Genomic DNA, 26,330 nt, shown 5'->3' with positions numbered 1-26,330 from the left:
TACAAATCCTTAAGGAGAAAACAACATAATTTTTAAAAAACACTCAGGCAAAAGACTTCAACAGGTAGTTCACAAAAGATACACAAATGCCCAATAAGCATATAAGATGCTATACTCATTAGTTATCAGGAAAAATGCAAATTAAAACAACAATGACATATACTATACACCCATGAAAATGGCTAATATTAAAAGATATGGCTATCCCAAATATTGGCAAGGAAGTGAAATAACTGAAACTTTTGTAAATTGCTGGCAGAAGTCTAAATTGGTACAACCACTTTAGAAGGCTGTTTGGCAGTATCCGATAAAACTAAATATGCATATGCCTTATGATCTAGCAATTCTACTCCTGGGAACAGGAGTAGAATTCTGTTAATATTAACAGAAATGAGTGCTCATGTCCACCAAATGTTATGCAAGAATGTTTGGCCTGGCACAGTGGCTCATACCTGTAATCCAAGCACTTTGGGAGGCTGAGGTGGGAGAATCACTTGAGGCCAGGAGTTTGAGACCAGCACGTACAACATAGTGAGACCTTGTCTCTAAAAAGAACAATTAGCTGGGCATTGTGGCACATGCCTATAGTCCTAGCTACTGCACTTTAGCCTCCAACAGAGTGAGACTCTATCTCTAAAAAAAAAAAAGACATACAAGAATGTTCAGAGCAGCACAAATCCTTCTCAAACTCTTTACAAAGAATGGAAGAAAAGATAACACTTCCAAACTCATTCTATGAGGCCAGCGTTACCATGATACCAAAGCCAGACAAAGACACTACAAGAAAAGAAAACTACAGACTGATATCCCTTATGAATATTGATGCAAAAATCCTCAATAAAATACTAGCAAACAGAATTCAACAGCATATTAAAAGGATTATATACCATGACCAAGTGGGATATGTTCCTTGAATACAAGGATGATCTAACATTGCGGTCCCTAATTCCTGGACCGCAGACTGGTACTGGTCTGTGGCCTGTTAGGAAGGAGGTGAGTGGCAGGTGAGTGAGCAAAGCTTTATCTGTATTTACAGCCACTCCCCATTGCTCACATCACCACCTGAGCTCCGCCTCCTGTCAGATCAGCAGCAGCATTAGATTCTCATAGGAGCACGAACCCTACTGTGAACTGCGCATGTGAGGAATCTAGGTTGCAGGCTCCTTATGAGAATCTAATGCTTGATGATCTGAGGTGGTGCTGAGGCGGTGATGCTAGCACTGGGGAGCAGCTGCAAATACAGATTATCTTTAATAGAGAGGTTTGACTGCACAATAAATGTAATGCACTTGAATCATCCAAAACCATCCCATTCTCTGGGCCATGGAAAAATTGTCTTCCATGAAACTGGTCGCTGGTGCCAAAAAGGTCGGGGACCACTGGTTTAACATACAAAAATCAATCAACGTAATGCACCACATTGACAAAATGAAGGGGGAAAACCACATGATCATCTCAATTGATACAGAAAAAACATACAACAAAATCCAACATCCTCTCATGATAAAAACACTCAGCAAACTAGGAATAGAAGAAAACTAACTCAACATAATAAAGGCCATATATAAAACCACAGCTAACATCATACTCAATGGTAAAAGGCTGAAAGCTTTTCCTCTAAGATCAGGAGCAAGATGAGGCTCCCTGCTTTCACTCCTTCTATTCAACACAGTACTGGAAGTCCTAGCCAGAACAATTCAGCAAGAAAGAGAAACAAAAGGATTCCAAATTGGTAAGAAAGAAGTAAAATTATTGCTGTTCGCAGATGACATGATCTTATATGTATAAAACCCCAAAGATTCCACATATACCCCACACACACAAACTGTTAGAACTAATAAATGAATTCAGTAAAGTTACAAGATAAAAAATCAATACACAAAAATCAGTTGCATTTCTATACACTAACAAATAATCTGAAAAGGAAGTTAAGAAAACAATTTCATTACAGTAGCATCAAAAAGAATAAAATACTTAGGAATAAACTTCACCAAGGAGGTAAAAGACCTATACATTGAAAACTATAAAACACAGCTGAAAGAAACTAAAGACATCAATAAATGGAAAGATATTCTGTGTTCATGGATTGGATGACTTAACATTAAGATTTTAAAACTACCCAAAGTGATCTACACATTCAATGTAATCCCATCAAAACCCCAGTGGCATTTTTTGCAGAAATAGAAAAATTCATTCTAAAATTCATATACAATCTCAAGGGACCTTGAATAGCCAAAATAATCTTGAAAACAAAGAACAACATTAGAGGTCATACATTTCAAAAATTACACTACAAAGCTACCAAGTGGCTCTGGCATAAAGACAGACATATAGACCAATGGAATAAATGGAAAGTCCAGAAATAAACCCTCTCATATATGACAAAATGGTTTTTGACAAAGGTGCCAAGACCATTCAATGGGGAAAGAACAGTCTTTTCAACAAATGATGCTGGGGGGATGGATATCCACATACAAAAGAATGAAGTTGGACCCCTACCTAACACCATATACAAATATTAACTCTAAATGGATTGAAGACCTAAATATGAGGCCTAAAAATATGAAACTCTCAGAAGAAAACATGGAGTGAAAGCTTTATAACATTGGATTTGACAATAATTTCTTGGATATGACACAAAGGCAAAGGCAACAAAAGAAAAAATAGGTAAATTGGACTATATCAAAATAAAAAAATTCCGTGCATTAAAGAACACAATCAACGGAATGAAAAGGCAACACAAGGAATGGGAGAAAATATTTGTAAATCATGTAACAGATAAGCGATTGGTATTCAGAATATATAAAGAACTCCTACAACTTAACAACAAAAAACAACCTGATTTTAAAATGGGCAAAGGAGTTAGACATCTCTCCAAATAAGACATACAAATAGTCAAAAGCACGTGAAAAGATGCTAAACATCATTAATCATTAGGAAAATGCAAATCAAAGCCACAGTGAGATACCGCTTCACACTGATTAGGATGGCTATTAGCAAAGCAACAAAAAATAGCAAGTGATGGACAGGACATGGAGAAATTTGAACTTTTGTGCATTGCTGGTGGGAATGTAAAATGGTGCAGCCACTATGAAGAACTCTTTTGCAATTTCTCAAAAAATTAAACAGAATTACCAGATGATGCAGCAATTTCCCTTCTGGGTACACAGCCAAAAGAATTGGAATCAGAGACTTGGGCAAATATTTGTATACCCATGTTCATAGTGAATGGATAAAGAAAATGTGTCATATCCATACGATAGACATGTCTGGAACACCGAGGAAGAATGAGTTTCAAGCACTTACTTTCATCATTAGAAACATTCCCCAGAGATGTGTGGCTGGAATAACGTTTGTTTTCACTTTCATTGAGACATCTTTCAATCCAGCTCTCTAAAAAATAAAAAGAAGAAGAAGAAAAGAGTCACAGAATTGCTGTGGGTGTTTGCAGAAAGACAGGAAGATCATGAATGCATTAGATTTAAATGCTCATCGACTTTCATAGCGCATCTGCCCAGACTGGAATTGGATTTTACATGAAGCTCCATGTGCACCACTGCTGATGAGAATGCTGAGTAGTTTGGAGGCAAAATGATCATTTGAAGCCTCATTTGAGTACTTCTTAGCCAAATTCTACTAATTCTGGAGTATTCTTAGCCCAATACTACCAACTGAGAATTATCTTTCTTAGCAAAGAAGATACATTCCTGAGAAGTAGTTTATAAAATGAAATTGGGTCAACTGAATCACTGGTGGTGGTTGGCAAATTTGTAAATTAGCAGTGGAACCCTTTCTTCAAATGAAAATGAAAATCAGGTAAAACCCTGGAGGCTCTGGTTGAAGTGGAGAAGGAGGGCAGGGAACCTTGTAGCTCAACTCCCTTCACCAGTGACCCCTTGAAGGGGCTCTTCGAAGCAAAGGCAGGAAGGAGAAATCAAAAGCTCTATGGTAACCAAAAAACTATGGATTTTAAAATCCAATTTCAAAGTCTACAAATGTATTTTTCACAATGTAGTATAATGTTTATTACATTTTCTAGACCCCCATCATTCATTCAACAACATCAGCTAAGTACAGTCAGTTCTGCTATAATGCTTGTTTTGGAAACATAAATGTGTTCCAATGCAAGTGGTGTATTAGGGAACGATTTGAGCATAGTGCAAACTTTGTGTTTCCTGATGCTCCATTTCTTCCATAAGAAACATTCGATGAATGCAGAAAACTGCACCCAACTGAACTGAGCCCTATAGAAATATGCAAAAAGCACACACATTCACACTTCAACCACCTCCCAGATACTTCAGTTTAACATGCGTTATGTATGAGTCGCACCTGCCCAGATAACTCACCTTCTAACACTTCATAATAATTCACATGCTGCAACCCTCCAGACATCCACTTCCAAAAGTCATCTTCAGGTCTTTGCCAAGGTGAAGTGCCATATTTATTGTATTTGTGTATCTCTTAACCATTAAACATGTGCAAAACTGTGCTATCATTTTTATGAGGTTTCTACCTTTTTAAACGTGTCACTGACAAAGTTTCTGAGTATTGTGCCTCTAAGCTTACTTTTCCAGTAAACTCCGTGGTTTTTATTGTGCAATTTTATATAATGTGGTGATTTTTAGGAAGGCATATGGGTTGTTAGAACTGACTTCGCCTATGTCTATGGGCTTTTCAACTGTGTGGTCTTCTTTATGATATGGAAGCTGGTGTTTAATGAACACCTATTTGAACACACCAGGCCCTTTCCATATGTTATCTCATTGAGTTCTCACAACAATTATCTAAAGCAAGGCTTTTAACCTCTATTTTTCCTAGAAAGCAACCGAGGCATAAAGGAATTAAGTAATGTGACTCCTCATAATTCAAAGAGCCAAGGAAAAGATCATTAGTGAGCACCTTAGGTTACATACTGTAAAAAGAAGCCACGGCGAGGAGTGAGTTATGCAGAGAAGGGGGAAGCAGATGCCAACAGCAGGGAGAAACATTGGATTTTTGTTTTGTTTTGTATCTTATGTCCCAACAAACTGCTCTTCTAAAACCTGCTTCCAAAATTGTAAATAAATAAGGGAAAATATCCAAGGGGAGGAACAGGGCCAGCTTGTTTAGAGGATATGGAAATCTGGTATTTTCAGGGAAACGTTGAGGAGCAAGAAATTCAAAACATGAAGACGCTACTCCTTTCAGATATCAAATACACAATGTAGAAACAAACAGCTCGTCATGTTTTCGAAGCTAGGATGCACAAGGGGGTGTTGGTCATCACACTGTATCCAAAAGCACATAGGATTACAAATCTCCAGAATCCTTTTCAGGAGTCTCCAAAATGTCTCCACTCAGATCTTCCCACACTTTCAAGTCCTGGCACATTTTCCCTGGCAACAGCCATGGTTGATTTTGCATGGCATCTACTGCAGTTTTCAGCTCCTGCCTCCACCAAGCCATACCACCAAAAGCTACGTCTATTGTTCTGGGCCAGCCCCTAGTCTTTCTAGATGGAAACATCCGCACCTAGTTACTCTCACATGCATGTGGGCATGCACACACTCACATCTACACCACCATCCTCCCTTCATCAGACATAAGAATTAAGGGAAACACTCTCACTCTCTCCCATTTGCCCAAGCCAGGATCAGGTGTATTACAGTCAGAGTCCTTAGAAGGGCCTGTTCTTGCAGGTGAGAACCCCCAGGGATTGGTGGGATACTCTCTGAAAAATTCATGGCAACACTCTGGAGAGGAGTTGGCAATAACAACCAGGCAGGCCAAGAGAGCACAGCACCTGCCCACAAGAGTTCAAGTGAGAACTCTCCTGACGTCTGCACCTCTGTGCAACCCCACGCTGGAGAAAGATGAAAGCAAGGGTACAGAAGAGGGAGAACGTGAGATGTGCCATGAAAAAAGACAGAAGACGTCTCACCCATTTCACCCACTCAGTTCTCTTTGACCCCACGGCCCATGCCTGTAGCCACTCTGCTACCAGCTCTGCTCCCTGGGACATCCCAGAATAAGTTCGATCTTGCTGGCACATGGCAATAGGTAAAGACAGCGATCGTGTCTCCATTTTTCTTGTTGAAGTACCCCATCAAAGAACCCCACTTGCTTCAGCTCTTTCTTGGAAGAAATTTTGTCCAGTTCTTTGCCATTCAGTTCACCTGCTTCTGGATGTCTTCTAGTTAATCAATGTCTGTGTTAACATTCACTTCCCCCAGGGTAGACTCCGAGGGTTTAGATGGTGGTCTGAGCAGTGGCAAGTATGGCAGAACCATCACTTCTGTTGTTCTGGTCACTTGGAAGTTCTCATGCATTCCAAGGTCTTGCATTCTAGACTACGTGGATTCGACACTCTGGAATACCCAAACAGGCTACAGGTCGTGGATTCACAGGTGCACTTTGACCTTTGTCTTCTTCCCTAGTGGGGCCCATAGCAGTGGCATCTTCAACTCATCATACCCTACAAGTCAGGTTGCTTCATATGACTGGAAGGCCACTACTTACATCAACTGAAGTAAACTTTATGTACTTTGAAATTATTTTTAACAATGGATTTTGGTCTTGCAGAGGTCAAGAATTACTTGATCAGAATGACGCATATACTGAATTTTGAGTAAAACACTGTGCTCTTCTACCTTATTGATTTATTGATTATATAATTTTATATTAACAAAGGCCACCATACCTTGAGCCCTTATTATGGTCTAGGCGTTGTACAAATGCATTACGTACATCATCATCCTTAATCCTCACTACAACCCTATGAGGTAGGTGCTATTAATAGGGACATTTTAGGTATAAGAAAGCTAAGGCTCAGAGAGATTAGGTGTCTTGTCCAAAGTCACCTGGAATGTAAGAGGAAAGACCAGCATCCAAGCTCGGGTCATAATCATAGTGCTTTGTCCTAGAGTGACCTGAGCTCTCCCCTTCTATGTCCTGTACAGACCCTGGAACACAGGACCAATATTGCAGCATTGTTCTCAGTCTGCCTTGTATTAGAGCTTTTGCTAAAACTTTACTTATGTATTATCATTTTTGCTAAATTAATTTACATATTTCTTTGTCAGCCTTTGTCATACATAGTAGGCTTTTCAGTTTAGAACTTCAACATCTTAGGAATGGAGCCCATTTTAGTCTATTTCTTTTGACTCTCCACTAGTGCATGTTATAAAGTTTTTCCTATAGCCTGGCCTCAATAAATATTACATGAATGACACGCATGTCAAAGAATGCATAGCATATAAGTAGATAAGTTCTCATGTCTATAGAATTTCCTAATCATTTTCTTTTTCACCACATAAGGCATGAAAAAGTACAACACATCAAAGACGATTTTCCAAATAAAGCAAAATTCAACACACATTTATTTTGTGCCTTCTAGAAGCAAGAAGCTATGCTAAAGAGAAGCTGTGCGTGAATAAGAACATGACTGGCTTCTGTCCTCTAGTTAGACATCCAGAAGCAGGTGAACTGAATGGCAAAGAACTGGACCTAGAAAGCAAGGCAGGTGCTACTCCCTGAGCTCATGAGTGCAGGTCCCTGTCATTTTTGTTCACCGTCTTATACCCAATGGCTGGCCCTGTCACTGGCCCCATAGATGTTACACAATAAATATGTGTTGTTGACTGCATTACTTTTTTCCTAAAAATAACATTAAGTTCCTACTGTGTGTCAGGTACTGTGCAAGACATTTTCACATATGTTGTCTAAATTGAACCTCAGAACAATATTATATGGTATGTTATAATATCTCTATTTATAGATATGGAAACCTTAGGCTTGAAGAAAAGGTTCTAAAGCAAGGCAGACTGTGATCAGTGCTGCAATACTGGTACGGTGTTCGGAGGGCTGCACAGGACATAGGGCAAGGAGAGCTCAATGCACACTTGGATAACTTCCTATTCCCAATCACCTCATTTTTGATCCGTAAAAATCATCTGACCTTTTAGCAAGGACCAAGCTTATGCTAAATGCTGACCAGGATTTACCGATGGCTGTGAGTGTAGGCTCCTGGGCTGTGAAGCATCCGTTCACCTGCTTCATCTGGGATTACGGGCAGGAAGGAGGATGCAGAAAATGCCTGTGGATTTTCACTTTACAAGGAGTTTAACCCACATTCCTTAGAGGCAGATCTTAATGCCTCTTCACTTTGGATTGAAGATTTGGAAACCCCAATTTGAAGTGATTTATTCAGGTTTACATAACAAGGTTGAGCAGAGGTATCAGGTTATCAGGTTTTCTTGGAGGCTGATTCCCCTTTGCAGCAGCAAAGAACAACTAGAAAGTAGCTGCGTTGGGAATATGGCACATGCAAGGCAGCTCAACGTTCGGAGTGGTGATTCACAAACACATCTCGATCTGGCAGGAGGAGCTGATTAAGATGGTATCAAAAGCCAGGTAATCCTTGAAGATTACAGAGCACATTGACAGGGACCTCTTAGATTATCCATGCATATATTCATCCATTTTGCATGTAATTATCAAGTGCCTTCGATGTAATGTTCAAGCATAAGAGATGGACAAAAGCTATTCAGCAGGATGTCAATGTATTACTGCAGGGTATCTCTGGTGGACAAATGTCTCAAGACCTAAAAATATCTTGTTTACTTATTCCTTTTTTATCATTTATGTTCCCCACCCTTAAAATGTAAGTTCTTACAACCTTGTCTGTCTTATTCAGTACCTTGTCCCCAAGAGCCTAGAATAGTGTTGGACATATAGCTGGTCGTGATGATTGTCATGAAGAAAAGTAAAGTAGGACAAAGGAACAGAGAATGATGGATCCTCCACCGAAAGGCCCATGGGAAGAAACAGCCTGTGAGCAGAGACTGAGCACGGTGAAGGAACAAGGCCTTCCAGGATTCAGAGAGAGGGGACCACAGAGCAAGGGCCCCTAGGCGGGATTATGCTTGACTTGTTTGAGGAATGGCAAGAAGGCCCTGGTGGCTGACGCGGAGTGATAGAACAGGACATAGCACAAGGCAGAGGCCGGCTTGGAAGAATGTGGGGTTTGCAGTTAGAACAACTGGATTTCAAATTCCAGCCTAGTCACTAGTTATGTAACATTAGGATCGTTCTCAAATCTTCCTAAATCCTGACCTACCAGATTTCTCCAAAGATTAACTGAAATAATACAGGTAAAGCACTCGGTGTGCTTGGCTTTGTGTGCTGGGCCATAGAGAAATGAGGAAGGCAGGGTCTCCAATCCACCAGGAACACACAGCCGAGTGATGGGGACCGATGCGTAATGGTGATTGATGCCTGGCCTTTGTTGAGTGCCCCCTCCCAGGCTGGTCACTCTGCTTCACATCTCTCATCTCTGCTCCTCACAAAAACTGAAGCAGAGACATTATTCACTCTAACTCGCGAGGAGGAAACTGAGACTCAGAGAAGCTAGGTAAAGTCACCCAGCTGGTTGGTGGCCGAGCCAGGTCAGGTGTCTGACTTCAAAGCTGGTGTGCTCTCACTGAGGCACGCTGCCTCCTGAGCAAGCAGGGAACCAGGACTGCGTTTGGTATTATAATAAGGTGTCATGGGGACACAGGGAGGGAGCTTCCAGCGCGCCTGGCTGCTTCACAGAGGAGGTGGCATTTCTGCTGGTCCTTAAAGGAAGGAAGCGGAGTATTTCAGACAAGGGGGATGCCATCACAGACGGAGGCATGAAGTTATGAACGGCCTGCTGGGTTCTGGGAAAGGTGAAGAGTTCACTGTCCCGTAACCCCAGGAGTGGTGGGAGACAGGTGGGAGAGTCCTAGGAGCACACTGCAAAGGCCTCGCCCACTGGGCCGGGAAGCCTGCAGGCAGCCGGGAACCAGCCGTGGTTGTTAAGCAGTGGGGGAGTTTTGTTTCTGAAGAACTGGATGAGAACAGCGAGGTCTTGACTTATGCAACACCTGAAGGAAACGCTGCCTGACTTAGAAAGTGTCACCGGGTTTTAATAGAAGGTGTTATTCATGCTCTGTATCAACAGTCTTCCAGGGCACTGTGCTGGGGCCTATTTTAGGAACTCGCAGCTTTAGAAACGCTACATAAAAAGAGCTGACACGCCGCCACACTCCTAGCCACCAACAGAGGGCTGGCCCCAGGACCCTCCTGGGGTGCCAGTGTGTCCCAGTCTGCCCTCCCCCGGGCCCTGGTCATTACCAGTGGAACTGTGTCGCCGCCAAGGCCTGCTCCTGTAACCCCCGGCCCCAGGGTGTGCTTTCCTCTTGATCATTCTCTCTCAGACGCTTTTTCTCTGTCCCCTGGGCTTCCTGACAGTGGTGACACACAGGAGTGTGTGGAAAGTGGGCCCAGGAGGCCGGCAGCTGTGACTTCTCCAGGGGGGCGCAGGTCAGTGGGTTGCCATGGCGATGCCACAGGCCCTGCCCCAGGGGCCGCTGGGTTCCAGGAAGGGGCCCTGTGCTGTCTCCAAAGGGGCAGCCCCACCCTGCCTCTGCTTTGATTCCTTCCCTTAATCACCAGATATTGATTTAGCGCCTACTGTTTGCCAGGCTCTGAGGAGCGAGTGATGAACATGGCAGACAAGGTCCCTGCTCTCAGGGAGCTTATATTCCACAGTGGAGACAAAGACAAATCAGGAAGATGCCTTCAGAAAGCAACAAGTGCTATGAAGAAAATAAAGCCACGGAATGGGATAAAGAGGGATAGGGGTGCTGTTTCAGATAGTGGGGACACTGAAGGCCTCTCTGAGGAGGTGACATTGGAGTACAAAGGCCTGAGGCAGGAGTGGGCTTGGGTGTGTGAGGAGGAGCCAGAGACCAGCAGGAAATGGGGTCAGAAAGTTGGGCAGGGCCCGGAGTGTGTAGAGACTTGCTGACCACCCTAAGAAAGTCATATTTATTCCAAGTGCACCAAGAAGCTACTGGAAGGCTTTAAACGGGCAACACGAACTGCGCTGGCTCAGAAATGGTAGCCTACTAGGGGATTTATAGTCATTTACCCCACTCTTCATTTGCAAACTGTTTATGGGGTACGTGTGCCAGGGGCTGGCTACACAGTAGGGGCACAGCCTCATCAAGACAGACAGTCTCCATCTTCATGGAAAGTTAGTTTAGTGCAGGAGTCAGCCATTAATAATCACACAAATAGAATTATAATTACCAAGAGCACCATGGGAGAGGGAAAAAACGGAGGTTGGATCTAATCTGGGAGCGTTAGAAAGCTTCTTGGTGGAAGTAGCATTAAAGCGATGCTAAAGAATGAGAGGTGCGAACCAGGTAGAGAGGGAGGAAAAGTGTTCCTTGCAGAAGGAATAGCATGTGCAAAGTTCCTGAAGCAGGCAGAAGAGAGATACATTCAGGAGGCTGACAAGCAAAAGCCAGGCACAATGGTGCACACCTGTAGTCCCAGCTACTCAGGAGGCTGAGGTGGAAGAATCACTTGTGCCCAGGAGTATGAGGCCAGACTGGGCAATGTAGTGAGACTCCACCCTAAAAATTTTTTTTTTAAAAGAAAAAGATTGACAAGCAGTCTGAGAATGACTGCACACATTCATTCAGATGACAATTTAACACATGTTTACTGAGTATCCTGTTTGACTAGCCCTCTGTAAGATGCTATGGGGCATGCACACACACAAGCCTTTCATCTGTGCTCGGTGCTGGGTTAAGGAGTCTGGATTTTATTCAGTAGGTGGTTGGGAACCTCTGAAGGTTTTTGAGTAGAGTAGGGCATAAGCTCAACAGTTCTGTGGGCAGCTCCATCTGGCACTGCTAAACACATCTTTGCAGGAAGAGAACGACAGCAGGAGGCCATGGAGTAGGAGACCATATCACACTTATCACCATACCCCGGACACCTTCCAGATTGAAAAGCAGCATTATTAATATTACAATTTTGCCAGGATCACATAGGTAAACCAGGATTGTCACAGGAAAACCGGGACTTAATGGTGCCCCTCTGTAGGAAGCCACTATAGTCTAATTAAGTCTTCGAGGCCTGAACTGGATGGACACAGTGAGAAAAAAAAGGTACAGATGAGAAACAATAAGAACTATGTTCTCTTTCTGGTTAACTGTGTTCACTTCCCAGCCAATCCGTGTCACCAGCATCTCCAGGTCTCTTCCTCATCAGCTAGAGTCTCAAATCACAGTGTGATGCAGGTGAACCTAGGGTGCCATGAATAACATCTCCCTGGAATGTGGTGTCCCAGTGCAAGCACCCTCATCGTCATCAACGTTCTCATCATAGCAATGACTTGCTCAAGATTATATAGCCTGTGAGCCGCTGAGCCAGGATTTCAATCTGACTTGAACCTAACCATTAACCTACACCATAATACTCATAATTACATATGATTTAAAGTCCCATTGTGACTACTAAGCTGTGTATGAGATAATGCCAAACACATCAGGTGCTCAACAATGCTACTGCCCTATCTCACATTAAGAAAATTCAACATATAACTCTTAAGTGGGCAAAGAGATTAATTAAGGAGCCATTATTTGTAATGGACAAAGAAAAAAAATTAATGAGACATCCCCTGAGGAGGCAGCAATGCCGTTTGTTCAAGATCATGAACTCACCAACAGTCTCCAGAGACTAAAAAAAATTAAACCTAAGGTGTTCGGTGCCATCTCCTGTCGAAGATAAATTCAATATAAAAGCTCTGCTCTGAAAATATCCCTGGGAACATTAGTGTTAATGTACATTTATGCATAACCGAGTTATAAAAATTTCATTTCCCTTCGACTTTTGGGGGAGCATATGTACTACTACCTGATATCAGTAGGTTTTTTGTTTCTATTTCTATAATTACAATATTATTAAAACATAAAATCTGAGAACAATTATTGGAGCCAAGGCTACTCGCTCTGCATAGCATCTGATATTATTTGATTCTTGACCTCATTGCCTTTTCTTGTTGTTTTATTTTTTAACCTCTTCTGTCCGGTTAGGGGATGTGGATTCCCCTGAAACCTCAGGACCCAGGCACTCCTGGCTACAGGACCCAAACAGATCCAACGCAGCCTCAACTTTTGAGATAAGCCATCAAAACATCCTTTTCTTGGGCCGGGCGCGGTGGGTCACGCCTGTAATCCTAGCACTCTGGGAGGCCGAGGCGGGCGGATTGTTTGAGCTCAGGAGTTCGAAACCAGCCTGAGCAAGAGCGAGAGCCCGTCTCTACTAAAAATAGAAAGAAATTAATCGGACAACTAAAAATACATAGAAAAAACTAGCCGGGCATGGTGGCGCATGCCTGTAGTCCCAGCTACTCTGGAGGCTGAGGCAGGAGGATTGCTTGAGCCCAGGATTGTGAGGTTGCTGTGAGCTAGGTTGACGCCATGGCACTCTAGCCCGGGCAACAAAGTGAGACTCTGTCTCAGAAAAAAAAACAAAAAACAAAAACAAACAAAAAAAACCACATCCTTTTCTTAGGCAAAATGTTTTTTTCTTTCCTGGCTTAATCTATTGTAGAAATTACACTTAAAAGTGTTGAGTAGGGTGCATGTAGTTATAATCCCAGCTACTCAGGAGGCTGAGGCAGGAGGATCCATGGCTAGAGCCCAGGAGTTCAAGGCTGCAGTGTGCTATGATCACACCTGTGAATAGCCACTGCACTCCAGCCTGGGCAATGTAGTAAGACCTCGTCTCAAAAATAGACAAAAATATTAATACATAAAAAATTAAAATGTTGAAAAGAGTAACACATTTGCCCACAATCCCACCCTTCTAACCTGGGAACTACTTTTCCTTTTTCTGTGTTGCCCTGCAGTCTTACATCGCTACGTTCACATAAGTGAACAAACTGTAACCCCAGCGGACATACAATTTCTATTTCTTTTTCTCTTAACATTCTGTTATCATGCAGATTTTCCTTATGTTACCACAGTCTTCATAGTCATCATTGCTTGAAAGATGCCCAAAGTTCTATTGAGCTAATGTTCCTATTTTCAACAACATTTTAGTGAACATGGTGCACATCGTTTTTTTCTTTCTTTTGAATCATTTCCCAAGAGTCATCTAGGAAAAAGAAAAGTAAGCAGGTGGGACTAGTGACTAACAACAAATGAATCATCTGAATTCCAGCCTTATTATTAATACTTACTAGTTCAATGACTTCTCTAAACCTCAGCATACCCTGATGCGTAATGTGGATAATAATCTGCTTATTTCATCTTAATTGTGTGAAATTTAAGTGAACAAATGCATGGGAAGCACTTAGCATAGTGCCCAGCCCTGAGCAAGTTGTAGATACTTGGAACCACTATAACTCCCAGGTACTTGTTTTGATAGCAGCCCTTTTTTTTCCTTTTCCTTTTCTTCTTCTTTCCTTCCTTCCTTCCTTCCTTACTTCCTTCTTTCCTTCCTTCCTTCCTTTCTCCCATTTTTTAATGACAATGTAGTAGTATAGTAGTTAAGACCATGGATTGTGAAGCCAAAATGCTATGTTCAAGGCTGACTTCTCACTGTGTGACCTTTGGCAAGTTACTCAACCTCCTTGAGCCTCAGTTTCTTCATCTGCAAAATGGGGGTAGTATCAATGACATCTCATGGAGTTTGTATGAGAATTAGTGAACAAGGCACAAAAAGTGCTTACATGATAAGCATAAGTCTTAGCTAATATAATTTTTATATTGTGCCCACCCCAAAGGCATCCTACTTTAGTCCCTACCTGTTATCACTTTTCCTGTTTGATTTTTGGATCTCTTGGTGCAGAGAACGTGGCCTCAGAAGCCAGAGAGACACTAATTCTAATCCTCCCCTTACAATTGGCTAGTGAACTCTACAACCCTAGGCAAATTACTTAACTTCATGGGCTTCAATTTCCTTCCTATAAAAAAAATCTACCCCGTGAGAATTATTATGAGGATTAGGAGAAATAATATAAGCTCCTTAGGAGCTGATTGTACCTTATTCACCCACTGTTCCCTGCACTTAGGACAGTGCCTGGCCCAGAGTAGCAGATCAATAAGGAGTGGAGAAAAGGACAGAGAGGAGGGAGAGAAAGAAATGAATGAATGAAGCACCAAGACCACGCCTGGCACATAGTAGGAGCTCCAAAGAGTGTTAGCTCATCTGTAGTTAATTTATCAAGTACTTGTTTGCATGGGACCTTGAGCCAGGCTTCAATGAAAGCAAGCGAAGACATGCAGCATGCTTTGTGATTTAATACATTAAGTAAACAGTTATTAAGCACTGACTATGTGCAAGACATTCTGGTAGATGTTATGCACTGTGCTAAGCACAGATAACAAAGACACGGGTGGAAATCTTGAGAAACAAAGGAAGAGGCTTCAAGTAAGCACATAACATTGAGGGTGGAAAGCACCTTTCTTTATGACTACATGTCTTTAATGGGGGTGGGGGTGGCCTGGTTTAAACAAAGCAGGGTTAGCTTTGGGGCCATAACAAACCTCAGTTTGGACACTCACTCAAAGAACCAATGCATGTGACTGGATCCCACTGAGTCTCAGCTTCTTAAAGTGAAAAATGGAATGAATGTTTATGTCAATTTGTAGGTTTATGAGGTAAACTTCATAAAGTAGCTGAGACTACAGGCATGCACCACCACACCCGGCCAAAAGACTGAACACAGTGGAAGAACAAATTCTATAAAATTTTATTTTCTTCACCTATGTGGTCCTTGCGTGTGTGTTGGGGGTGGAGGTAGGTCTTGGAAGCCACTAGGGGACCACAAGGAGGAGCAAGTGGCACTCAAAGCACCTTCTGTTCATGGAGTCCTGTGCTGATCTCTTTATAGGATTACTTCATTTAATCCTCACAATGCCTAGGAGGTGGGTACTTGAATAGCCCTATGTTGCTGACAAGCAAACTGAGGCTCAGAGAAGTTATATAATTTGCCAAAGTCATAATCCAGCCCATGGCAAAACCAATTCTCACCAAGCCTGCTGGATTCCAGAGTCCTGTTAATGATTCTATCAGTGATTACATGCTATGCAAATGGAAGGTGTTGTTATTTTTTTATTTTTTTTTTCCATAGAGATGAGGTCTCACTATGTTGCCCAGGCTGGTCTCAAACTCCTAGCTTCAAGTGATCTTCTCGCGTCTGCCTCCCTAAATTCTGGGATTACAGGCGTGAGCCACCATGCCTGGCCCAAGGTGCTGTTACTTTAACAGCAAGGTTTTTATGTTGAACCTGTTCTAAGTGAAATCATGTCTGTAAGTAAATACATATGAAGCCCTTTGATGATGTGTGTAAGATGCAAATTTGCCAAAGTATTATAACTGGCAGGCAGGGAGTTACTGGCCCAGCTGCGGTGCCAGGTTGAACTCAGAAGCTCCGAGAATGATTTGAGATGAAAGGCACATGTTGCATGAAGGCACCCCCGCAGGATGGAGCACCCGTGGGCGTCCTCCTCAGTCAAGAGCCTGCTGCCAAAGTCACATCTCTGTGTCTGCGGCAGCCAGTCACCGCCCACGGACACCCGTGACAATGTGCTCCAAAGAACTGCTGTGTGAGCTGCTGTCTCCCAACACGATTAGGGACTGACTTGACCCCTTGAACTCTATATAGCAGAGGAGGTGAGCTTTAATGTACATCGCTAAGGTCTTCCTTCTAGCTTTGGGTTTTAGGAGGCAAGGAGGCTGCCTGGTTTTGGAATCAGAATAATCTGTGTTCAAATCCTGGTTTGACAGGAGTGGTTTGCCCTGGACATGTTAACTAGGCTCTCTGGATCTCAGTTTCCTCATCTGCAAAATGGGGATAATAATACCATAGTTTCAATAGGAGAATCAAATGAGGTAATGTGTAAACGTATTTAGCACAGTGCCTGAAAAAAATCACAAGTTTTATTAATCTGTTACCCTGTTTCTAAAAGGAACTCACTTGTATAAAAAAGAAGCAAATAATTTTGAAAAGAACTCATTAAGTCAGCCTGCCATTAATTACCAAAATGATTTCAGTGTAGTTTCCTCCTTGCCTCTTACCTTCCCTCCCTTCTATCCTTCCTTCTCAAAATGGTCTATATATCTTCAGGTATGGATATATAATCGTACAGCTTTGGTGTTTTCATTTCTTTTTTTCTTTCTTTTTTTTAGAGACAGGGTCTCACTCTGTTGCCCAGGCTGGAGTACAGTGGCCTCATCATATCTCACTGTAGCCTTGAACTCCTGGACTCAAGTGATCCTCCTGCCTCAGCCCCCCAAGTAGCTGGAACTACAGGCATACACCATCACACTCAGCTAATTTTTTTACATTTTGTAGAGATGGGATGTTACTATGTTGCTCAGGCTGGCCTTGAACTTTTGAGCTCAAGCGATCCTCCCACCTCGACCTCCCAAAGTGCTGGGATTATAGGCATGAGCCACCATTCCTGGCCCATTTCTTTTTTTAAATTCCTCTCAATACCAAGAAAAACTATGAACAGAACACAGGCTCAAAAGGGAATCCTTTCTTAGGTCCTTCTTGGCTTCGATCCCTCTGGACTTCTCTGCTCTGCAGGTTCTCCAGGTGGTGCCCGGGGCTCAGCCAGCCTTGAGCAAGGCCTGCCTGGTGCCTGGGGGGCAAGGTCTGGGCTCGCAGCTCTCGCAGCCCCAGTGCTCCTCAGCTGTGCCCTGTGAGGTAGCCGAAGCGGAGAATGCCCTGCAGCCTGGGTACCCAAGGGAAACCCCAACGAAGCAGAGAAATAATTCATTCCTCTAATCACACCAAAGTTTTCAAACTTTAAAACGGAGCCTTGATTAGAAGAAAAGCTGTGTTTTTTCTAAAAGCCTGGCATTTCTGAAAAGGTCCCCTACCCAAACCAAAGCAACCTCAAAAACTCTGCCCACTGAGTTGAAAATAAAAGTTCATGGAGACCAAAGGCCCTCTCACAACAACCGCTCAACGCTTTAGAAATCTTCTTTCCAATGCTTGAAAGTTTTAGCGTTTTAACTGAGGGGCTCAAGCCCTCTGGAATCTTTCTTCCTTGTAAACTCCCAGAGCTGTCTGAGTCAGCTTTATTTATTTTCTATGATGTCAAAGAATGCTACGTGGAGAAACTATTCTGCTTTTGAAAAAGGAGTAAGCCAGTAAAAGAAGTAAGACTCCTAGAAACAGAAATTATAGCCTGTGCAGTAGTCGCATAAGGACGATACCAAATTAGTTGATTTTCTTTTTGGTGGAGCAAAGAACTTTATACAGGTGCCCTAATTCTTCCCTCATCCTAGATTTATTATCAGCAGTGGAACTAAACACCATGAAGACAACTTGGCAGGATGTTTAAAGTAATAGATCAATTCCATCAAAAAATAGGTTTGAGTTTATGCCATGGGCCCAATTCTGGAACTTCATAAAATCCTAGTAACTTCAATAGAACCTTGAGCTACTCATGAGCATTTAGATTCAATACACAAATTATAAATACATTACATGCATAAACACCCCAAATTTAGACTAATCACTCAGAAAAAGATGATGTGGAACTCAAAAAAGTCTCTCATGCTCAGTTTTTAAAAATTATTAATTCTATGATTGTAACATTCGAAAAAACACTTCCTTCTTCAAAACTCTAATGTAATTTGTGATGACTTCATGGCAGTATCAAGATTCAAAAAAAAAATGCACTGGCAAAATGTTCTTCACAAAATGCATTTGTGCCTCAAAACTTAGATGCTGGTGTAATTAGCAATCGCTAATCACTCTTTAGATTATTCAAATGACCAATCAAAATCTAGTGCAAGGACTAGTTCACTTATGTTGACTGATAGTGCATTTTCGCCAACAGGACGGATTCAGAGCGTCAGTGCTTATGAAGTGAAAATTCTCTATTCCCATTAAATAAAATTGCTGGTCTAAACACTGACCTTTCACACTATCAGGTAGTTGGAAAACACACAGGACACAAAGCAGTAACTGACCTTCACTGGGCTGCAGCCTTTTCAAAGGCTTTCTCATGATCCTTTTAAATTAAAACAAAACAACCACAACAATACAAATTCTACACCTCCAGGTTCACCTGCCTACTAATAATTATTGATTGCTCAGAGGAAGATTTTGCTTTTATGTTTTACTGAGGAATAATCAACCACGAAAGTGGAAACTATACACATATTTCAAAGTGTTCCTGCTCTGAGGGTCTGACATGACGCAACAGAAACCACATCATCTACTGGCACGAGCCAATCCAGCCCTTGTTGCCTAAATTTGGACCAGATTCAACTGAAAGCAAAATGGCTGCATTTCACTCTTTTCTGCTTTTTATGATCTCTTCCTCTCTAACATTTTAAGAACTCAAAAACCACTATGTAGGTAAAGACCAAATTATAAAGACAGAAGCAGAACAAATCGATATTTCATCCTCCCATTAAAAAATCTATTTGCAAGAAATGCAAAAGAACCAAACTCTCTGCATCCTGCTAAAAGGAGTTTCAGAGAATGGCTCCTTTCAAACCTGAGTTTTCCACTTCCTGAAAACCAAGTGTAAAACGATTCTGTCTTTAAGAGAGTGATGCCTACATGCATAAGGGCTGAGGGGGTGGGAGACAGGGGGTGGAGAGGAAAAGGGGAGTGAAGAATGTGGGCCACCACATTCCAGAACTGGAAGGGCATCGGGGGAGTGTGGAGGGGCGTCCACCAGGGATGTGTAACACATGTCCTTGTCTCTAAGTGCTCCGTGGAGCTGCCTCCCAGGATTTCCATTCAAGCCAACAGGTGTTGCCTTTACAGAGACACATTTTCCACTTCCTTTAACAGGCTGTAAAACACAAAGATGAACTCGTGGCAAACAGGAACACATAAAATGTTTTCTTTATGGGAAAGGTAGAGAAATGAAAATGAAATTAATCCTTTGGTCTAAACCCTTTAGAAAAGAATGATTTATCTTGACATTAAAAAGGAAATTGTGTCTACACAGTACAAAACACATCTAGATATGCTGAAACAGTCTAAATTTTTTTCAGTGTTCTTATCCGCCTTTCTCAATTAGACACCTAGAATCGGGCACAGTAAGGCCAGATAGTTATTTTTAATAATAATAACAATAATGCCTTCCATTTACTGAGCAATTTCTAGGAGCCAGGCATTAAATTAAGTAATTAACATGTACAATCCCATTGAATTTTTATAACAACCCTTGAATTTTCATAACAATCCCAGTAGCAGTTTTCACAAAGAAGGAAATTGAGACTTACCAGAAGTGAGGTAATTTGCCCTGAGTCACACAGCTAGAAAGTGACTGAGCTAGGATTTAAATGTTGGTCTGTCTGACGGCTAAGCTCGTGTTCTTTTCACTGTCAAACTACGTACACCTGAAGTTTTATTTTAACACACACCTGTGAATGACTTCCAGATGCCAATAATTGTTCAATTACCTGAAGGCTACATAATATTATCGTATTACTTAATGGCTTTTGCCTCTTTGAATTATTCTTACTGATGTATGTCTGTATGTGAGCATGAATAAAGCCTTGACATTCTCAGAGTCAAAGCAAATGTTAACTAAACTTCAAATGAATCCCAAAGAAGATAAAAGTACATTTCACAGGAGAGATATGAATGCTTTACTTATGTACCTATTTTTGTCAACAACAATTTACAATTTTGTCTCCACAGTTTAAAGAACTATCTTCGCACCTTCATGTAAGGAGAAAATAGCAAGTTCTTTATTTTTGCTAAAATGTTATATGCTTCATTGGATACTCCATCCACCACCCCCCTCCCTCATAAAAACAAAAAAGAAGAGGTGGTCAGTAACAGCTTCACGACTAAGAGCGTGGATCTCGGAGCCAGGCAGACTGAGTTGTAAATCCTCCACTCAAATCCTGGTTCTGCCAGTTACGCCTCTCACGGATATCCTTTTTCTGCCACAGTTTCTCATTGCATAAAATGAGGTGGATAATAATAGTGCCCAACACACACACACACACACACACACACACACACACACACACACACATATTTTAGAGATAGGGTCTTGCTATATTGCCCAGGCTGGAGTGCAGTGGCTACTCACAGGCACGATCACAGAGCACTACAGCCTCAACCTCCTGGGCTCAAGTGATCCTATTGCCTCAGCCTCCAGAGTATCTGAGACTACAGATGCATGCCACTGTGCCTGGCCCGTAACATTGATTTTTAAAAATACAACTAATAATGTATCTAGAGCACTTGGTACCTGCCTGGTATATGAAAAGCATTTAATAAATATTAGTTTTTAAAATACAAATGAAAAGCTAGGTGTCTTACATTCTGCCTCAGGGAAGCTAGGCACACACAACAAACGTGATCTTGCTTCCCATACAATCAAGGTGTGTCCTGCCAGCCCAGCTTCTGGGACTCAGAAACTCATTGAACATGCTAGCTTCTAGCTCTGCTTTTGCCTTTATCCCATTGGTTTCTCCATTTAAACTGTAAAGAATGGAGAAACTGTAAAGAATCTCCATTCATTCTGTAAAGAATAACAGTTTCTTCTTGATGGGGATGTTGTGAGCATTACATAAATAATGCATTTAAATTAAAATGCTTAGGAAAGTGAAGACATAGTAAGTATTGATTATATGTTATCTACTACCACCTTCACATTTCACACTCACTACAGGCCTAGCAGCTGCCCCATTAGAAAACTGAGGCTCAGTCATGTTAAGCTTCCAGAACAAATGCTCATGGCTTTATTTGGCAGAGCCACCCCGTGAAAGATAGCAACCTTCCCACCACCATGCTCTGGCTTTATTATTTCAGATAGGTTTTCTTCTTCATATTGCTTATCCCTTGCTGAAATGATCTACTTTTGTGTTTACGTATTTGTCTGTCTAGAACTCATGCTCTAGAGCAAAGGGGCAACATTTGTGTGAAGCCCAGCATCTAGTAGAGTGCTGGGCAATAGGAGACACATAGTTTTCTTGCACGAATGAATGAATGAATGAATAGGGAAAGCCGAGACTTGTCTGTGTCCAAAATCGATACCCAGCAGCTATGATACACTGCCTCCCATTGCTGCTGTAGTTTAAAATCCTCTTCAAATTCATAATCACATGATTCCTTCAGAGGGGTTTTCTCCAGAGCCCAAGGAAGACAGCATTCTGTAATTCTCTACTCTCATCTACATGTTCCCCTTCCCACCAAGTGGGCTTCTAATTCCACTAACGGCCAGAGTCACAGCCAAACCCAGGTCTAGTGTTATCCCTGTGTCTGCATGAAGTGGGCGAGGTGAGGAGAAGGAACGGGAGTTTCCTAGCCTGCTCTCCAATCCAGCACTGCCAGGTACAAGTTGTGACCTCAGGCAAGTTCCAGACCCTCTTTCATCCTAAAAAGGGACTATGAAGAGTTTTGGTAAGGCTTAAATGGCTAATGTGTGAAAAAGTGCCTGTTATAGGGCTGACACATGGTGAGTACACAACAAGAGAGAGCCTCCTTTCAGCCAGGCTCCAAGAAGATTCTATGTTCCTCGTAATGCTCACCACCCTCAGTAGTATCCACGCATTCTCTCATCGAATACATTCTGAAGTCCTTGACAGTAGGGACTCTGACCTTGTTCATCTTTAGGGTCTGCCACCCAATAGGTACTCAGGAAGTGAGATAGAATAAAACCTAAAGCATTCCTTTTTCACTTTTACCTGACACTTCCAAATAATGTCTTTGAGTTCATTCTCTCTCCCCTAACCATTAATAAAATTGCAAATATCTAAACTGGAGTAGAAGGGGTAAAAACAACATTGGAGATTCCTCCCACCTTTTCCATCCTGCAGAGCCCGAGGGCCTCTGGAGTGGCAGCTGAAGAGTGTCCCAAGTGACTGGTAGGACTTGTGGAGTGGGCTCTCAGAGGCCTGTGGAAGTGGAGATCTGACTGCCTGGCATCCCAACTTGTGATGTCCCCATTTTATACCTTCTCAGCCTTTTTGGCAAAGACAAATGAAAGAGAAACCCTATGCTTCACGATAACACTTCTCTCATGGAGCACTTGCAAGGATCAATGTCCGTATAACTACTTTATAAACAAAGTACTCAGAAGATGTCACATATACATCTGAGGACACACGGACTCAGGCATATAATTGAGTGGTAGAATTTTAGATAGATCATAGCAATTTTTACACCTAACTCATTCATTTATAAATGAGGCAACAGGTTTTGGGGAAAAGGGAAAGGCTCTTTTGCCCAAATTGTCATCAGGAGGGGTGCCTAGGTGTTAGACGAGATTCGCCACTTTCTAAAAGCTTGAGCAATGAGGGTAGTGTCTGGTTTTCCTTCGATAGCAGCATTTTAGCACATTGGCCAGTGTGTATTCCTCTCCAATACATGTGAGAGGCTGTGATGCTGGCTTCATTATCTAGAAGCATTTCAGTGTTCCCCTAAATTGACATTGGATACAGCCCCATAAAATCTAGTGTCTTTTAGTAAATCCTTTTGGGATGCAGGGAGCTGGGCAAAGACGTAAGGAATGCACAGCAGGTGGCATTGAGAAAGGAAATTATGGGCCTTTAAAAAGTAGTTATTCAAGGTTCTTGACTCTTACAATCCTAAATGACTCCCCAAAATATCCTAGTATATCATTAGTTTGAGGAGAGATTCACTGATCATGCAGTGGGTCATAGTTCAGATAGTGGTAACCAGCTCGCATACTGCTTCCTGGATTCTATAGTAAAGCCCAAGAAATAGAGAGATAGGTCTAACTTGTCAGAGAATCCCAAATTAATCCCTCACCCTTCATTTTACAGGCAATGAAAAAATAATCTTGGGAAGGCTAGAAGATGAACATTTACATTACAAGTCACATTACAAGAGGCTAAGTTGGAATCGTAGCGTGTTTCCCACTGTAAAAAGGAAGAACAGATAGGATCTCCTCTCTACGCCACCCCCATCCCAAGATTTCTCGTCAGGCACCTCGTTCTCTTCTCTTTCACGCCTTATCCTAACCTACCATCCTTTCAGATCCGGTTTAGGAAGGGGGGTGAGAAATTCATCCTGGGCGACCCACGGGTCGTGGGGAAGAAAAGCCAGAAGCTTTCACGTTGGTGAGCCTGTGGCTCTTGGGGAGGCAGGCGCACTGCCCAGCTGGCGCCTAAGCTCGGGATGGGGAGGGAGGCTGGAAGAGAACCCGGAGAGGAGGGGTGGGAGCAAGGGCTCGGAGCGGGCTGGGAAAAGGTGTAGCTGCTGGAGAGAAATTAGAGACCTCGGCGCCTCTGGGAAGCAGGATGGTCCAGCACTCACACAGCGGCAGGGAGGCCCCGTGCAAACTCCGCTCTCCTCCTCGCACTCGGCCCTTTGTTGTCCGCCTCTGCCTCTGGCTCCCGCTCATGCCCTCCGGTCCCCCGCCCCCTGAAGTCACCCCAATTGCACTCATAATATTTTGCTTTGCGCCGGGTCTGTTTTCCACCACCAACTTCCAGCAGTCTCCATGGCGACGCGCTGGGGAGGGGGGCGGGCGCGGCTATGGAGATCCCAGGCCCGAGGCGCCGAGCGGCCCTGCAAACTTTTCCGAGTCTCTGGGTCCTGCAGGCCGGGTGGGAAAGCGCGCTGTCCCAGGCCGCCGCGCGGAGTCGCGTGCAGCGTCCGGGGCTCCGGGAACTTGGCCTGCGTGCGGCGTCCGCGCCAGCAAGGACTGCAGCCGCGAGGCCCAGGAACCCGGGTACCACGCAGCTCTCACTTGACCCTGCTGCCAAACTCAGACGCCCGCGCTTAGCAGGTGGCAGTGCTGGGGGCCCGCATGCCCCCCTCGCCCGCGCATACACACACACACCCCGGGAAGAGCGAGACAGATTTGGGCGCAAGAGCAAGGCTCGGACCTCCGACTCCTTGTTCCCTCGAGCTCGCAGACTAGTTCCCTGGGCCGAAGAAGGTGGCTCGCTCCCCAGCGCTGCGCTTGGGGGAGGATGGAGGAGGCCCGGACCCTGTTCCCTTCAGGGCAAGCTCTGCCCCGTGGGCACCCCGCCAAGCTCACTGGACGTCCTTACCTGGGGGCCCAGGAAGCCAGGCCAGGCCTTGTGCTGAGTCGGAGGCCTGTAGACTAAGGTGCCCTCCCACCGACGCGGCCTGTGGGACTAAACTTTGGCTACAGGAGTACTTTGGCCGCCCCAGCTCTGGGTTCTGGAGATGGGGGCGGAAGCGGTTAGAGGCAGAAGTTTCCAGTTTGAGCTTGGCAGTGCCCCTCTCTAACGCGCCATGCCGTTTAACAAGAAACAATTCTTCTGTTGCGTAGGCGACCAACCTGGCCCCGGCCCACTCTGCCCAAAATTCTACCCACTTTCCCCTCTCGTTCTCGAATTTCCGGGTATCTTGAGTAACTGAGCAACGCTTGCCTGGGCAGGGCAGGCCCGACTGGAACCGGCCACAAACCCCGAGCTGCTGGCTGCAGCCCGTGTAGGAAGGGCGGGCCACAGGGAGCTCAGGACCCACTGTTGCGCTGCGCTGGCCGAGTGGGACGCGCGCCTGCGCTAACTGCAAAGCGCGCACAGGCGGACAGGACGTCCACCATCCCTGCGCGCGCCTGCTGCCTCTGCCACCTGCCAGAGCCCCGCAGCCAGGCCAGAGTCGCCTCCGAGAGGGGCTTTGCTTTGTCGGACTCCGCGGCAAGCAAGCCGAGGGCCCATGAGGCGCGCGCCGGCTGCCCAGCTTCCCCCGACGGTGCCATTGTCTTAGCCCTACACTTGTTGAGTATTTTGGAAAAACCCGAGGAATATATTACTGGCTCGGTGTGCGGAACAAAGGGGCGTGTTTCCTCAGGTCACGCTGAAGTGGCCCCAAAGCAGGCCACTAGAGCCTCGGCCCCTGCAAAACTGTTCTCTCAGGCCCAAGCACTTCGCGGGGATTTTCTTTTTAAGAGTAAGGGATGGTGGCCCGGCTCAACGGCCTCTGATCCCGGACGCTTCCGACTTCGCCCCAGCACTTGCTGTGAGTCGGTTGTTCAAACCCTTTTGGAATGAAATAATAATAACAATAAATGTCTTGGTTCTGGTCGCGCGCAATCTTATATAAAAGCAGCAGAATCGAACTGCTCCATGGAGCGCAAGTCTCTGCAAGCCAAGGAGAAAGGACCTTTACATAACAAGAGAGACTCAGAAGAAAAGCTAATTGGATTAAATTCTCTGGAAGGGAGGTGAGGGAAGCCTCCTGGACCGGACCGCTCCGAGCCGCACTTCCCTTTTGTCGGTTTTGCAAGCCCGAGTGAAATGTCACCTGGTGCGCGTCGTGTCATTTCTTCATGCTTCCATTTACCAAAATTTTTGATTTTGAGTTCAGGATGGCGACCTAGGGATATTTCAGATATACGAAATGGGGAAAGGTGTGTAGGGAAAGGATTTTGGTTTCAGAACCCGTTTGGAGTGTTTGCAGTAGAGGTGGAGGTGACCGGAGCCCCCACGACCACCATCAAGGACAAAAAACAGTCAGTGTATCCACAGCCCCACAGACCTCCTCAGAAGCACCAAGGGGCTCCAGTCGTGTGGCGGGGGTG

General features: G+C 43.8%; 1 protein-coding gene across 2 annotated transcripts in view; it reads right to left on the bottom strand.

The window, feature by feature from the left end:
- The window catches only part of RFX4 (regulatory factor X, 4 (influences HLA class II expression)), a 157,502-nt gene that overhangs the window by 128,919 nt on the left and 2,253 nt on the right, over window positions 1-26,330 (bottom strand). Inside the window, exons 1-2 of one of the 2 annotated variants that reach the window (XM_012644727.1) lie at window positions 10,141-10,348; window positions 3,307-3,393 (exon numbers count right to left, since the gene is read on the bottom strand). In XM_012644727.1, the coding sequence (XP_012500181.1) occupies window positions 3,307-3,393; window positions 10,141-10,213 (160 nt within the window). In that variant the 5' untranslated portion in view covers window positions 10,214-10,348. Of the gene's footprint in view, window positions 1-3,306; window positions 3,394-10,140; window positions 10,349-26,330 lie in introns of those variants that run through there. The other variant, XM_012644728.1, reaches the window with a different exon arrangement.

Source organism: Propithecus coquereli, unplaced genomic scaffold (genome assembly GCF_000956105.1).
Source record: "Propithecus coquereli isolate 6110/MARCELLA unplaced genomic scaffold, Pcoq_1.0 Scaffold218, whole genome shotgun sequence".
NCBI classification, from domain to species: domain Eukaryota; kingdom Metazoa; phylum Chordata; class Mammalia; order Primates; family Indriidae; genus Propithecus; species Propithecus coquereli.
Note: the sequence above shows the minus strand (reverse complement) of the source record. Positions and strands in the feature narration are given on the sequence as shown.